The sequence below is a fragment of the Monopterus albus genome, unplaced genomic scaffold (assembly GCF_001952655.1).
Source record: "Monopterus albus unplaced genomic scaffold, M_albus_1.0 scaffold8.1, whole genome shotgun sequence".
In the NCBI taxonomy this organism is placed as follows: Eukaryota; Metazoa; Chordata; class Actinopteri; order Synbranchiformes; family Synbranchidae; genus Monopterus; species Monopterus albus.
The window spans coordinates 312,402-327,615 of record NW_018127888.1 but is presented as its reverse complement, the minus strand read 5'-3'; the positions used below and the strand labels follow the sequence as shown (position 1 = coordinate 327,615).

At 39.6% G+C, this 15,214-nt stretch overlaps 1 protein-coding gene across 2 annotated transcripts in view; it reads right to left on the bottom strand.

Moving 5' to 3' along the window:
• The window catches only part of igsf11 (immunoglobulin superfamily member 11), a 95,602-nt gene that overhangs the window by 45,861 nt on the left and 34,527 nt on the right, over positions 1-15,214 (bottom strand). Inside the window, exon 2 of one of the 2 annotated variants that reach the window (XM_020586259.1) lies at positions 13,692-13,721. The exons of the other annotated variant lie outside the window; for it this stretch is intronic. Coding sequence (XP_020441915.1) covers positions 13,692-13,721 — 30 coding nt within the window. The remainder of the gene's footprint in view (positions 1-13,691; positions 13,722-15,214) is intronic. 2 annotated transcript variants of the gene reach the window in all.

The window sequence follows — 15,214 nt, the reverse complement described above, 5'->3', positions numbered from 1 at the left end:
CCCCAGCGGCTAAAGGACACACATTTTATATTGTTACAACAGCTCTCATTCATACCCTCATTTATGCAGCCTAGTAACTGAGTGGTACAGTCCCTATGTGCCTGAATTTCCAGTTAGGATAGACTCTTTCTGAGGTGTCGAGAACCACTCTGGGTTTCACTCATGTCTGAGCTGTGTCTCTACATGCCAAATACTAACAGAATTTACATCAAAGATTTACCTCCCACTGTGACAACTGAGTAGTTCGATCCCACTCTCTCACTTCCCTGTTCTCCACTTATTGACCTTTCTCTCCCTCGCTCTACTTCCCACCTCCAGTGGTGGCGAGAGCAGGGTGGAGTGTCACCTTGTTTTGCACCCAGTAGCCTGTGGCTAGAAGAAGATTTATAGCACAGGAACGCTGGGGTTTGGAAGATGAGGCTGGTGGATGGCTAAGTTTAAAATCACCTGTGGTGTATGAAAGTGTAGCATGATGAATGAATCCAGTCTCCTCATGCCAGTCGAAAGGATCCTTACAGTATATCTTTCAGATCCATCCAGAGGCTCTGGGCAGCTTAGTTTGAATCTGTTTATCCCACTTTACACTCCTATGTATGAGAACGAAGAGACATGGGGGAAGGTAGACAGTACAATCTCAGAGACAGAAAAGACAAAAAACCCCTAAAAGCCAAAAACTGAAAGAGAAAAAAACAAAAAAAAAAAAACAAACAGGTGGTAGTGTTTTGTAAGGTTTAAAACGTGCAATAAAAAACAAGCCACGAGTCAGATTTGGAGCAGACCAGTGTGTGGGGTAAACTCAGATGCGGCTTTGTTTGGATATATACAGTAATTTGTCAACTGATAGCTGCAGCCAGTTGTGTAGAAATCATTAAGAAAGAAAGCATCAGTTAGGAAAAAGATGTCTGTCGGATGCTGAGATGGGCTGGTCTGAACAAGAAGGCCAAATCTTTATTGTTCTCTTCAGGACATTTGTCAATAATGGTCCGAGTATAAAGAGACAAGAATATAAAAACTGATTACTACCACGGTGCAGTATTACTCCTTATGCTTGATGTAACATCAATAAAGAAGTACATTTAGCAAAATCTCTCTTTTTTTAGATGAGGCATTCTTAACTAATTACTTCAAATGATCTCAGGCCATTAAGCATTTCACCCACAACAGTATGAGTGAGCAACTTGTTGTGGCCAAATCCACAAAGTGACCAGTTGTCCATACTGTATGCATACTGTGTGAGTCATACAACACCAAGTCACACAGACAGATTGCGCTTCGCTCTCCATCTGAGTACATTCATATGTCAGCGATATCACAGCCACATATTGTTGCTCTGCTTTGTCATATCCCAGTGAACATTATTCTAGCAAAAGATGTGTCTGGTGGCACTCAGTATTTTTCTCCACAAACTCCATAAAAGCACATAAATCAACAAGCCAACTTATCATATATTGTAGGACATAAAATATATACAGTACAAATATTATGTTTGTGCCCAAAGCTTGACGTATCTGATTTCTTGGTGCCCCAGAGCTCCACTGTTATCAAAAACCTATTAAACACACATCAGTATTGCACTGGGTGATATGTTCCTTCATTTCCATAAGCACAACCCTAGTAGTTTATTTTGACTCAATGCCACATGCAGTACAACTCTCTGCTACCATAAACACGAGTGTGTCAAATGCGTATTAATCTGCCACTAAAAGAGTCCACAACTATTTTCTCCTGGTTGAGCGACAAGCAAAGCTACAGTAGCCAAATGTTTTAGGAAAATAATTTATTTTTTATGAATCTATAAATCTGTGAGCTGTTTTACAAACTTTGTCTTCAGCAGAACTAATAGGGTGTTTGTCTTTTTATGGGATCTAAAGAGAACATATAAACATTTTGTTTAAAGGTAGGTACTTTATATTATAATGATCCAAAGAAGGAGTCGTGCTGTTTTATTCTGTAGGCATCTTATGAAGTTTGACCATATAGCCCACAACTGGTTATGTAAGTGGAAGTCCACTAACCCATGATGCATTTCAGCCCATGCATCTGGCAGAGAGCAACTTTTATGAACCTTGTGGGGCTTGGTTCTGGCTAGACTAAATCTTTTCTAGCAATTTGCTTTCACAATTAACTGTCAACAATTGGCTCACAAATATAGTGAGAAATTGTGGTACAGGCAATTTGCACTTCGGGCTGGGGAAGGAAAAAAACTAAAGCCATAATTTATCATAACATGTTGGTTGTACCATCCCCCATCAGGATATTTCAAAGCTTTACAACTGGACCAGTTCCCTGATGTCACAACAATAGCATCACCATACAGTAATGAATCAAATTAAGTGGAATGTCAGCTAGGCTAACAGAGCCCTCCTTTTGCTCTCAGCATGAAAAGAAACAGTCTCATGGTTTCAATTTGTCTCTCCGTGCGTTCACTGGCATATATTTTGGCATTTAATCTAAAAAGAAAAAGGAAAAATGTTTAAAATTATGCTACTCTAAAGACATGAAAGACAGAAGAGGGAAAAATCCATGTGGAAATGTAGAATCTTTATTCATGTCTGGGGTTGGAGGTAGGGGGGATTACTAGTGCACCCTTTGGTTTGATGTAAATATATGCAATAACATAAGCTGTATGATTTTTCCTTCCTTTCTCCCTCCCTCTCTTTTGTGAATATTAAACTACATAAAGGTGATGAGAAGGGAGAGCAATACTTTGCAGTCACAGAAGAAAGAGAACACAGCAATGCACTGATGATATGGTGATGAGTGAGACAGATGATCAAAGTGAGAGAGAAGAAGTGAGTGCAAAAAAGTAAAAAAGAGAGCAATATTATGAATGAATAAAAATGCACTTAGGCCTATGTACAACAGCGCCAGGGACAGCTATTATCTGCCTTTGGCATTCCAGCCTATAGGCCTCTGGGTGACGGAAGTAAACAAAACCATTTGTTTGTCTGTTTAAACTCCAGCCAACTTCATTTTCTTATATCTAGTTCACCAAACAGTACGTTATGTGATTATACCTTTATGCTAACAAGTTGGAATGTAGGAGGACCAACTGTGGGAGTCAAAACTTGGCAGTTTCTCACAAAATTGTCAGGATGGGCAGAAAGCAAACCAAACAACAGAAAACAAATAGAAGAACTTAGATATAAACTAATAAGTGTGTGTGTGAGTGGTTGTGCCACAAACCCATAACAACCTAATGGGATTTTATAGGCCACTGGATGTTTGCGTACATATTCAGTAGGGAAATGTGATAAGATTTAACTAACAAGATGAAGATCTTAAAAATTTAAATAACTAACAAGATGAAGATCTTAAAAATGAGTGATAAATGTCATCTTTAAATGTAAATGTGATAAATGTCATCTTTCAGCATATGAATTTGAAAACAGCCTTCTAATATCATTCTCTGCACCGCAAAAGTCAAACATACATGGCAACAATAAGCCAAACTTATTTTTGAGCAGAAACTATGTAAATCTGAGTGAATAGAATGCAAAACACTGGGTTAAACATATTATCAGACTGTTAAAATAAGCTGTGTCAAGCTTGTCTATGAATCATTCTTCTATATGTGCAGGTATAATAATCTGATAGAGGTAAGAACAAATAGGCCAGATGTACTGGGTGTTGTAATACTAATGATCAGTCAATCAAAAGGTGCTAATTCCTGTTTAAAAAGCTTATGCTTTACGGAAAAAAGAAAGAGAAGGGAGAGAAAGAGCGCATGAGTTAGAACGACATAAAAAGAGGACAGTGAGATTATGGGTGACCTCTCTCTGTGGTTCGAATCTATACTTTACAATAGTGAAACCCAGGGCCAGGAGAAAATAAAATCTGTGACACAGTTTATAGGAACACTCAGGAGAAAAATGAATGAACGGACTTGTAGGATATTACATTGTAGACCACATCAATATGTCCCTCTCACTCCAGATAGATATTGTTTGTGGGCACTAAGTGTAACAAACATGCATGCACACTTAACAGTATTTTATCATAGGGGAAATGTTACTGTTGTTCAACTGTGTGTTAAAATGTGACCTTCTCCAAAATAAAATTAATGATGATCTGTGAACTGTTTCAGTGGCTGAGCTAATAATGTTATATTTTCAAACTGAAGACAAAGGATGGTTTACCACTGCAACAGCACTCCCTGAAAGACCACCTGCAATCATTGCCCTCGCTGTCAATCTGTGAGTGTGTTCGCCTTCCCATTGCCAACCCTTCACCGTGAGGCCTGGTACAATTTACAAAAAATATGAGCCCTGAGCCACTGAATATTGAGAGCACTGTTACGAGAGAAATTTGCATTACCAGTCGCAAACCAAAGGTGCATCCCATGTCTTGGGGGAGCCAGGAGAAGATATATAAGGGAAGCAGCACAAGACTGGCTCTATATATAGCAGATCATCTGTCTTCTCATTTTGTCATCTCCCTTCCCCTCATTTTTGCTTTGAGGAATAAAGAATTGATGTTCAGAAGATCAGAGGAAGTAAGAAGGGAATCTTGGAGGCTTGAAGAGAGGAGAATAAGGAGGGAGTGCACGTGTGTGTGTTTGTGTGTGTGTGTGTGTGTGTGTGTGTGTGTGTGTGTGTGTGTGTGTGTTCGGAGGAGTAAGGAGGGAGTCTGTGCTGAACGACTGATGACTGCTGTTTTTAGAGACCCGGTTGTAGCTGGCCAAAGTCCAAGTCGAATACTTCTACTCTCTCAACTACGAAAAGAAAAGTGAGCATCAAAAACACCATACACTTAACACTTTTGTGTCAAATAATTTCTGCTGAATCCCATCCTACACTGCATTAATTTTATTTCTTCCCAACCCGCGACATCAATTCTGCCTAGAGTCAGATATTTCTAAAGTGAATATTGTCTGAATGTCCTTTCAGATCTGACAGGTTGGATTCTTTGGCAGAAAGATCAGTTAGAGACAAAAATGCCTTGTTCATTCACAAGCGCACACACAAGAAAACACTCCTGAGAAAATGCTGAGGACCTCATAAAGTGCCTTTTGATAAGGTTTGCCTTGTGGTCATTTCAAAGTAGAGATGAAGGAGTGGGCAGAGAAATGGAGGGAGAAAAGAGAAGAGGCGGAAGAATTGAGGGATGAGACATGAGACGGAATAAAAGATGGGAGGAAATAGAGGTCAATTCAATCATGGGTTCAGCCCGGGAAAGGGGGGCTGAAAGAGAGAGGAAAAAAAAAAGAGTGGAGAGGGCATAAGTGAACGGGGCAACTGGGCATGTGCCAGTGTTATTATTTGTTACTAATTAACCAAGGGAACACAGACTTTTCATTTAGCTGGTAGAAACCTACCTTTTAATCTTGGGACTTTGCTTTATTGCCTTTAGTATTGTTTCTTTTACTGCACCAGGTTTTTTCACTCGCAGGAGGTCATTTTTGGTTATATTCGTCTAATAAGGCCGGCCTAAGCCATGTGTTACTGTTTAAAACCATCTCTGGGTCTATCTTCCTTTCCCAACCATCTTAGTATGAGTCCTTACTGTAGGTTGTAGGGGTTATTACGTTTCACTTTAACTAAACGGACCCAAGCACCCCCTCATTCTAACCCATATAGCTGGTGCCCCTCCTAGGTAGAGCGAGGCAGGTGCTACATGGGTAAGACGAAAAAATGCAGGGAGGGATTGTTCTGAAATCATATGAAATGCACGTACAATGCAAATCACTGCAGGGAGTTGAATCTGGTTTGGGACGTGAGTTCTTGCCTGTTTGTGCAAGTCTCAAAAAAAAGCAGCAACTTATTGAGACAATCCTCACAATCTCAGTCCAGAAACTCTCTGATGAGTAGCTATAGTAAAACCTCAAGACACACACTAATACATACAGGAAAAAGGGGGATCATTAGAATAATTCAGCCATTCGCAGATGGAAGACCGTTAGCTAGCTAACTCAGCCTAGAAACACTTCCTCTGAATAATTCACAGATGTGTAAATAAAACATATCCAGTGGCTTTCACCTTTTAAAAGAAATTAGAAACAAGACTGCAGCCATGCTGAGTAATGAGTTCTTCTCAAGGAGATGAGTACAGATACAGTTTGACATGCTAGCAGATGTCTTACAGCCTCACAGTTACCTCAAAATTCAGTTATTCACATTGATGTTCAAGGAGGGGTTTGTGTTGCTTGATTTAAAACAGAATATTTCAGCACTACATCACCCTTTGATAGTGACACAAAGACCTGTCATCTCTCCGAACCTGCAACAAAAATCATAGCAGCAGCGATTGTGATGACGTCTAAAACAGCAACGAAAAACAAGAACTGAGAAACACTGTTGTCCATCAGTCAGCAAATGTATTACTGTAATTTTATTTTTCCAGAATAACAGATAACATCAGAACACATTCATTTTCTCCTGCAGCAAAGAATGCAATATTTTCTGCGCATGGGCGCTATGATCAGAAGCACTAGAAACCAGTCAAGAGGAGAGAAATGGACCAAAGGTCTTTTCCACATGTGTGGTGATGTAGTTGTGAGTCTGTGTGCCAAAACTACAACAGAGACTGAGCAGAAATCAATACAAGCTCGTGCCAATTCCTCACCATAGCTCCTGTGATAATGACAGTCACTCCAGGTGGTTGGATCTTGTTTCTCTGCTTGCTCAAGAGTGCCGCTTCTGGCACACAAAACCCTTTTTACTTCCAGAATGTCAATCAATAAGAAAACTTATTTCCCCTAGTCACCACTGTATTTCTGAAATGATGCATTAATTGGCTCTGAAGAGCTCTCACGGGACTGTGAAACTGCCTGTGCACATACAGAAGCAGAGCATGTAATTCTGCAGGCCAAATTTAGTGCTTTCTAAGATTACAACTTAGTCATCTTGCATACAAAACTTTTCACCCAAAATAAACTCTTCACCTATTTCATGGAACAAGTTTCAGACCGCATTCTCCATCCCAGGCCCATGCAATATTATTTCATGATTTTGCACTCCTCCTGTTGTCCAAATGCCAAAGTAGAGAAACTTAGACCCCCGACTTCCCTGTCAATCAAACAAGTGTTTGATTCCCCTGTCCCAGCCCCATCTCTCCAAACTTTTTCCCTATCTCTTGTCTGTCCTTATAAAGAACTAGTATGCTCCTCTTTTTCCATGCACATCTTTTCTTTCCATTAATTAAAATGAATAATTGCTCAGTTTAGGCAAATAGATCAAGAGTATAGTGCCAATAGATAGTCAGAGAGGCAGGCAGTCTGTGTGTGATATGTATCAGCAGTTCCCTCTCTGCTCTTATTACTCCGACACAACACTTTCTAAATTAGCCACGACATTAACCGCTGCCTTAGCCCGGGGGCTCATTCTCATGCTTGCCCACATCTTCCACAAACCGCTGGTTGGGACTGAAAAGATTACGTGGACGTAAAGATCGAACACTGTAAAAAATACCCTGATCAGACCAAAACGATCCAAATCTCAACTTTTTGTGCTGAAAATCAGATATTTTTACACTGCAAAGACAAACTGTAGTTTATTTAAGGATGTGTGTGCGCAAGTGGTACAATACTGACTTCAAATGAGAAAATAGCAACAGTTCCTGACCTTGTTAAGGACAAACACCTGGCTGTTGTCATTTTGCCATGACCTATATAATGGTAAGTCCATACTGAATTGCTGCTACCCTTTGAACCCAGCTCACAGTTTATATCCTGCAGGTCTCAGATGCTTGAAGGTGTAATGATTAATGATAGTACCGTTGATGATGGTGAGCAGTGGGACTTTAGCTGTGCCCTTTTTCTTTCATTCCTGTGGCTGGCAGCTGTTCACTTTACACATATAAAGAGAAAGTAGACCTATCCCTGGCTGGAGAGCAGAGGTAGCAAACATACATTATATTCATGGCACATCAAAGAGTAGGATAGAAGAGAATAATTTCAAAATAAGTTTAACCCAGATGAAAATGATGAAAAACGTCATACTGAGAGCTGCACACAGACTGTTGTGTGTTTAAAGAAACTGTTGGACATTAATTACTGTACTGCAGATTGTTTCATATGAGAAGATATATCAAGCTATACTACTTTAAATTAACAGTGAATGTTGTTTGCACTGTATGCAGTCAAAGAAACAAACACCTGCAGACACTACTCAGGGCTGAAAAAAGATATTATCAGCATTACTTGTGGGTAATGTTTTGTATTTCCACTTAATAGTGCCATAAAATGTGGATCACAGAGGTCAAAGACAAGGCGGTGATAAAGTTATAGACAACATCCATCATTTAATCTAAAAAATTAACACATTATAGTTAGTTTTATCTGTATACAAGTGTAAAAACTTTTACGTTCTAGTTTTACAGGTGGGGTTATGTGCCAGTCTATTTCTTGACAGGTATAAAGCCACACTAGCTTTTCCCTAGTCCCAGGCTTGTGACTTTCTTGTATCACATACATGCGAATCACAGAGATAATCTTCCATTAACCTGCAAAATTAAAACTTGTTGAGCGTTTTAATCTGGAACAGTCATTTCATAACACTCACCCAAATTCTGTATGTGTTTCTTGAACCCTCACAGACTCTCCTAACAATGCAGAATCAAATATAATCTGGTTCAGTCCAGGAAAAATATAAGAGTGACTGGCAGTCAGGAGAAGTTTTATCCCTACAATGGAGCCATTAGCTGTTACCCATAGCAGCACCAGTTTCCCATGATACCTCGTGTCAGAAACAAGGCACATTATTCTGTTCCACAAAGCAACCTGTCAACAAAGTAGTCACTATATATAGACTTCCTCTAGTTTTACAGGAGCTTGTATTCATGAGAGGCTGTCCTGGTAATACTGCAATATGAAAAGATTTACACGTCTTGATAACTGAAAGACCTTCTTCTAGTACCACTATATGGTACATATAGCTTGATATTTATCAAAATATTGGAACCCACCCATTACATTAGTCATACTGAACTCCAGATGGTAATGGGGGCTCCAACCAGGATTGTCATTTTCTAATGCATTCTCAAAAATGGAATAATATAATATGGTGAAATGATGGTGAATGAAAATGTGGTTTTATCCAATCTGAAGAGTCACCATCAAAGGCAGAGTGAACAGACAACAGCCATACAAAGAAGGGAGAAGCAATGTCATTTAATTAAATTTCCATAGTTGAAGTCCTTTATCCTACTGTAAACATCTTTGTTTTCTACTATTCAGGTAGAGAGACAACACTCGTGTTGCGAACAGGTTGTATACTGTAGGTCATTTTAGAAGGCAACGAAGCAAGTAGATTTTACAGCTGAGGCTATAACAGCACTCTTCAGCATACAGCATTAGACATTTATGAGTATGTCATCATATACCTACACTCAACCTTAGATCCTGCATCAAACATCTATGTGCAGTTCACCTTGTTACCTCAGCCACCAACTTCAAATCTGCATTTTTGCAGTAGATGTTTAACCCCTTTGTGATGTCTCTCTATTCAACCCTCTTTTTGAAGAGCCATCTTTTCATTCCCTTGCTGATACAATACTTATCTCAGCCTGCTGCTTCCTCTCTCCTTACAGTGTAAATCCCCACCCCTCCATTGTCCTCGGATCATATTTTGTGAACTCTCATCGCAGGGGGTGGTAATAGACGTTTCAGCACTAAGAACCTCTTTATTAACAATCAGCTGTGGACTACATCTCTAAGCTGATTATCCAGAGTTGTCTTCTCACCATTTCAATTAGGAGCATTTTGAATAGTCAAAAAAAGAAAAAACTGCATACCTTGAATTCATTACTGGCATTCTTAGAGCGCTACACAACATTCAGACATAGTAATCCAAGAAACACATAGCAGCAGTGAGGGGTAGAAGAATGACATCATTGCCGATTTTAATATTGGACTCACAGGGAAATGGCAAAAGTAGCTATTAACAGCAATCCAAAGCAATTTACTGCAGCAAGAGAGGCATGCAGTTTTAGCATAAATGGCCCATCTGGCAATCGCACGGATGTCATACATACTGTACACAAAAGGACATGTTCTCGAAAGAACTACATCAGACAATTAAAGAAAGAAGTATCATCATTACCATAAAATATTCTTTGTATTGACCAAAAATTAGCTTAGAGGACATCTATAGCCTCAAAATGCACTTTTTGCTTTGTTTTTGGATTTTCTTTGTCCCGTTGCCTTAATTTGATAGTTGACAGTCTAGAGAAAGAGGAAACATGGGCAAGAGAGGGATAAAACATTTAAAAATCTCCCAGCCAGGAATAAAACCATAGATACTGCAGTTATTTGCCAGTCCATATGCTTTAACCATTAGCCTTTCACCCCAGTATAGCTGGTTTAATAGAAGATGACAGATGTGATTGCTTTATGTTTCTGCTTTTATATGAATGTCTGTTCTCAGTAGAGTGTAAAAATGAACTGATAAACTTATCATTTCAAGTGGCGTGAAGAGAGGCTGGCTCATTAGCTGCGGCTTAAAACAATGTACCCCATAAGGGCCCACAGGGCGGTGAACACCTACATTTTTAATCTCACTGTTCATCAGTCTCTGTTCATGTCATTTCAGCAAAATTTGTAGAGGAAATGTCCCACACAGGGGACCTGGTGTCTGGGAAAGAGGGAGACGTGGAAGCAGAAGAGAAGGAAACTGACAGAGAGGAGAGGGACGATGAGGTTGTGACTCTCACTGCTAATAGATATTGGTCAGATGATGAGGATATTATCTGCTCAGAACTGTGGGTGTGTATGTATGTGAGCTACCATGTACAGTATTGTGATGTCATTAGCAGTCAAGCCAAAATATGATAATCTCGGGGTATTATCGGTATCTGTTTAAGGTATCTGGCTTTATCAAATACCTACTTGACACAGGAGTCACATCACTGTGTTTTATGATTCTGTTTCTGTCTAACTCTCACACTTATACACACACACACTCACACACACACATTAATCCATTCAGTCATTGTTAATCCAGCTGTGTGCTGGTACAGAGCTGTGCTGCACATGGCTGACAACCATCTCACTGAGGTGCTGATGTCAGTGCTATTGTTGTGAGCCACTCAGGGACACAAAGTACATGTGAATCTGTCACAAAGAATGAACCTTGTGCTCTGCTCTGCACATTATAGCACACTGAATTTCTCTCTATGGAGATCATCAGTGTCACAAATGCATGTGTCTCCGCACTAAGTGAAATGTCGTCATGTTCTCAGGTGTAACACTCTGACAAAGAGCCCAGCTTCACTTAGAGCTTCAGTCTAGGAAACGAGAGTAGAGCTGAGAAGGCATATAGTCACTGAGGATGTCTGCAGTAGTCATGTACCATTTGCCATAGAACAACTGCAGCTGAGCAAGTGAGAGTCTTGTGCCTTTTCCCCAGGCACCTTGAGAGCCTTCCATATTTCAACTGAGGTTTTCTGAGCATGTACATCATTTTGCACTAGTATGATTTCAGTTATAAATCCCTTTAACTAACCTATAGACTACTGATGTTCTGTCAAGTTGCCATATATTGTTTTTTTTTCCAGCTCACAAACAGATTGAGGTGTCAAAACAATAGTACAGCATTAGAATCATACTGCGCATTACGGAATAAAATAATGCAATACACATTTTATTGTGAGGTATGCTCAAAGACATTTTGGCAAACAGTGTCTCTGACCAAAGATTCTGTCTTCATTTGTCATATTTTGTTAAAAACTCCGAAATCGGTTCCAAGACATTTCAGTGTGAAACCATATTAATGTAAGTTGTACAGTCAGCAGCGTGGTTAGTACATGTTTTGCTTCTACAGGAGCCAGTTGCACCTGCTGCTGTAGACCTGCTGTAAGAGATGAGTTTACTAAATGTAGATTTGCATGTTACCAAATTAAAACAGGCCGCACCAGTGAAACGACTTTAATGGGCACAACAATGTGTTGCATATGTGTTGCACATCTACATTAAAGTGTCATGCACAGCTGTTTCCCACTGTTTCTGCAACATGCGTCCATCTAAACAGGACCAAGAAACTAACAAGAATACATAGGGAAAACATTTCAATGAGGAATTATAAATCAGAGGAATCATAAATATGTATTCTTATATTCCTTAACAGTGTAAACTGGCACACATCAAACATGGCAAAGTGCGCTGTTGTTAACTGACAAAAAAAAGCTCGAACTTGTTGATAAACTAGGCTATAACCATGTCTCAGAGGAAAAAGTTGCATATAAAACCATTATTTCAACAGAAAGACAAGTGTGCTGTGTCAAAGTGAGCAGAGAACTGGACAGCGGTGCTAAGCCTATGAAGAGTGGTACGGTCCTGTATATGTGCGGACGGAGCGAGGGATACTGCGACCTGAAAAGTGTTAAAATAAGACAGATGCAAATATTAAAAGGCAACATAAAGAAATCATCATTAAAAAATATGGAAAGGGGGATGGGAAGAAAAAAAAGAAAATTAAGATCCATGAGAAAGAAACGGATCATTGAGATCGAGACTGAACAAGGTTAAGAGAAAGAGGGGCATCGCGATAGAAACTCCAACTGGGGGTGATCACAGAAAAATACTGTGAAAACAAAATAAGTAAATGCAATAGAAAATAAATTAGAGTGATAGAGGAAAAGATACTGATGGCTAAAATGTAGCAGAGGAGACAGCAGGTGGTGGGGATTATACTGGACTAAAATACTTTGGGATCTACAGAGGGAAGGCTGCAGACATAAACTGTTACAGACTCCATCTGCCTGAAATAGACCAAAAAGAGCTGTAGGTTCACCATCACCATAACGATCAAATGCTGCCTAGATAGAAAAGCCACAGGGAAAAACTAAACAAAACACCTATAATTGTCTACACAACAGCTAGATGTGCTCGTGTGTTTATTAAACCCAGGTGGGAGAGATATCCGGTTGAGTTCTAAAGTACACAGAACATGCATAGCTATGTGTGTATGTGTGTGTTCATTACTAATACCCTAATCCACATTTTATGTTCAGTGTGATTAGGACAAAAGCCACCTGCACTATGCTTTTTTCCGTCCACACAAATGACTGCACCACAGGGGACAAAAATATAGACACACCTCTAAATATAGTGTAGTCCAGTACAACACCACCTTTAACTGTGAGCTCAATAATAAACATATAATTGAATTAATATATTTATGACAATTTCACCAAAAACTGAAACTTTTTGAGCTTCATAAACAAATGTTAAGGCAGAAGTGTTGCACTGAAGTGCATACAATCGTACAGGTGTACCTAATAAAAGTGTCCGGTGAGTGTAGTTCTACAGAGGAATCATCAAGTCTCTGCACTTCCATCACTGTCTGCTTTGGTTCAGCAAACAGAACAAACTCAATCGGACAGTCAAGACTGAAGAAAGAATAATCGGAGCCCCTACTATTCTCTTTCACATTTTAAATGCACATATTTTCATATTTTTCTTGCTGACCTAAAAGCACATTGCAAGCCTCTGTACCGGACACAAATTCCTAGTAGGTATAAACATACTTGGCCAATAAACGTGATTCTGGTTCTGATGACTGTGCATTGACAACAATTAAATGGTTTACAAATCCCTGCAATACTGCCTTTGTATCCATCTACACACATACACACAACCTGAGCACACACACCACTGCAGATACAGTCTGATACCTGCTAATTATCCTATCTCCCTCTGTGTGCAGAGAAAGGGCTAAGAGATTTCGAAGTTAAGGAATTTTTTTTTTTTTTACCTTTCCCTGTGTGTTGATCAAACTTTAAGCCTGCAAAAAAATAAAAGAAGAAAACATAATTAACGTTGTTTACAGAGTGGAGAACATACAGTGCGCCACCACACTGATGAAGCAATTCTGACAAAATTAACAACATTAGCTTCTCTCTGTAGGTAGGCAGAACCCACACTATGCTCAGTTCCTGTCTCCATTCTCAGGGCTCCTGTGTAATTGCCTTCTAAGCTGTGTTATTCAGTACTTGTACTTTCTGTCCCTGCAACAACAAGTAGTGGTTAGTACATTCTAGTCTCAGCATTATTGAACATATTGATTTATTTGTGTGCATGAGAGACAGAGTGTGTTATTGACTAATTATCTACCCTGACACGAGATAACTAATTAAATCCTTCCCTGGCAGCAAGCAGAAAGTAATTATTGTCCATGGATACATATCCACCAAATAAAAAAAATGTACATGTCACATGTGTGTGTCTGCAACACACACATCAAAAGAACATCTCTTGCATGCCTGCTCATACAATTATATCCACCAGTACTCAAATTACAAACCAGCAACCATGAATGATCACCTTGTTTTGTGAGCATCTGTATAAAACAATCACACATTCTTCCATCACCATCAGCTGCTTCCCAATAGCACATGCACTCAAACTAACTTATCTTCTTCTCTCTCCCAGGCAAAACAACATCAGAAGGCAAATGGATGTGAGTCCATTGACTCGCATCTCACAGTGCGCCAATATTATCCGTACTGCTGCTATGATTAAAGTTGGCAGCAATCAACCTATTTGACTTCTCCTAGTAGCTGAATGCACTAGCATGGCAGCAGTATAACAATGCTTCTTACATTTGACTGGTACTACGCTGGAGAATAAACTCTTACAGAGGTAAGTGTGAGGACACATTCCACATAGATTGCCATAGGGATGGTATTTTTGCAGACCAACCTGGAAGTTAGTATTACCCTCGTTCCCTCAACAAAAAGTCAATGGGATTTTCCATAGGCATTTGTGTTGCTGCAGAAAATGAGCTCTGTGACAGACAATGGTTTATGACACATTTTTCTCAGCATGATAATCTTCACAAGTGGCCAACACATTTATGATTTTAGAAGCCCAAATACAATCACCAGAAGTAAAAAGCTATTGTTGGGCTATAAAAAAATACCACAGTCCCCTGACTTCAGCATCATAGCTTCCAGCTTCTTTGATTTATAGTACTTACCTCTTCTACAAAATGCTTTCCTCTTAATGTGACCTGATCTAGCTGTGTCAGTTAGTTTGCAAGTGCACAAGTTTAAAACTAATGAGGCTGATTAAAAAATCCCAGATATCCTCTGTAGTCTCATTTAGCCACTTGTTAGCAACTGTCTTTTTTAAGACATGTAAAAGTAGGGTATTTACCAACTAATTTCATCCATCCATCCATCCATTTTCCTCCGCTTATCCGGGACCGGGTCGCGGGGGCAGCAGTCTAAGCAAAGATGCCCAGACTTCCCTCTCTCCAGACACTTCCTCCAGCTC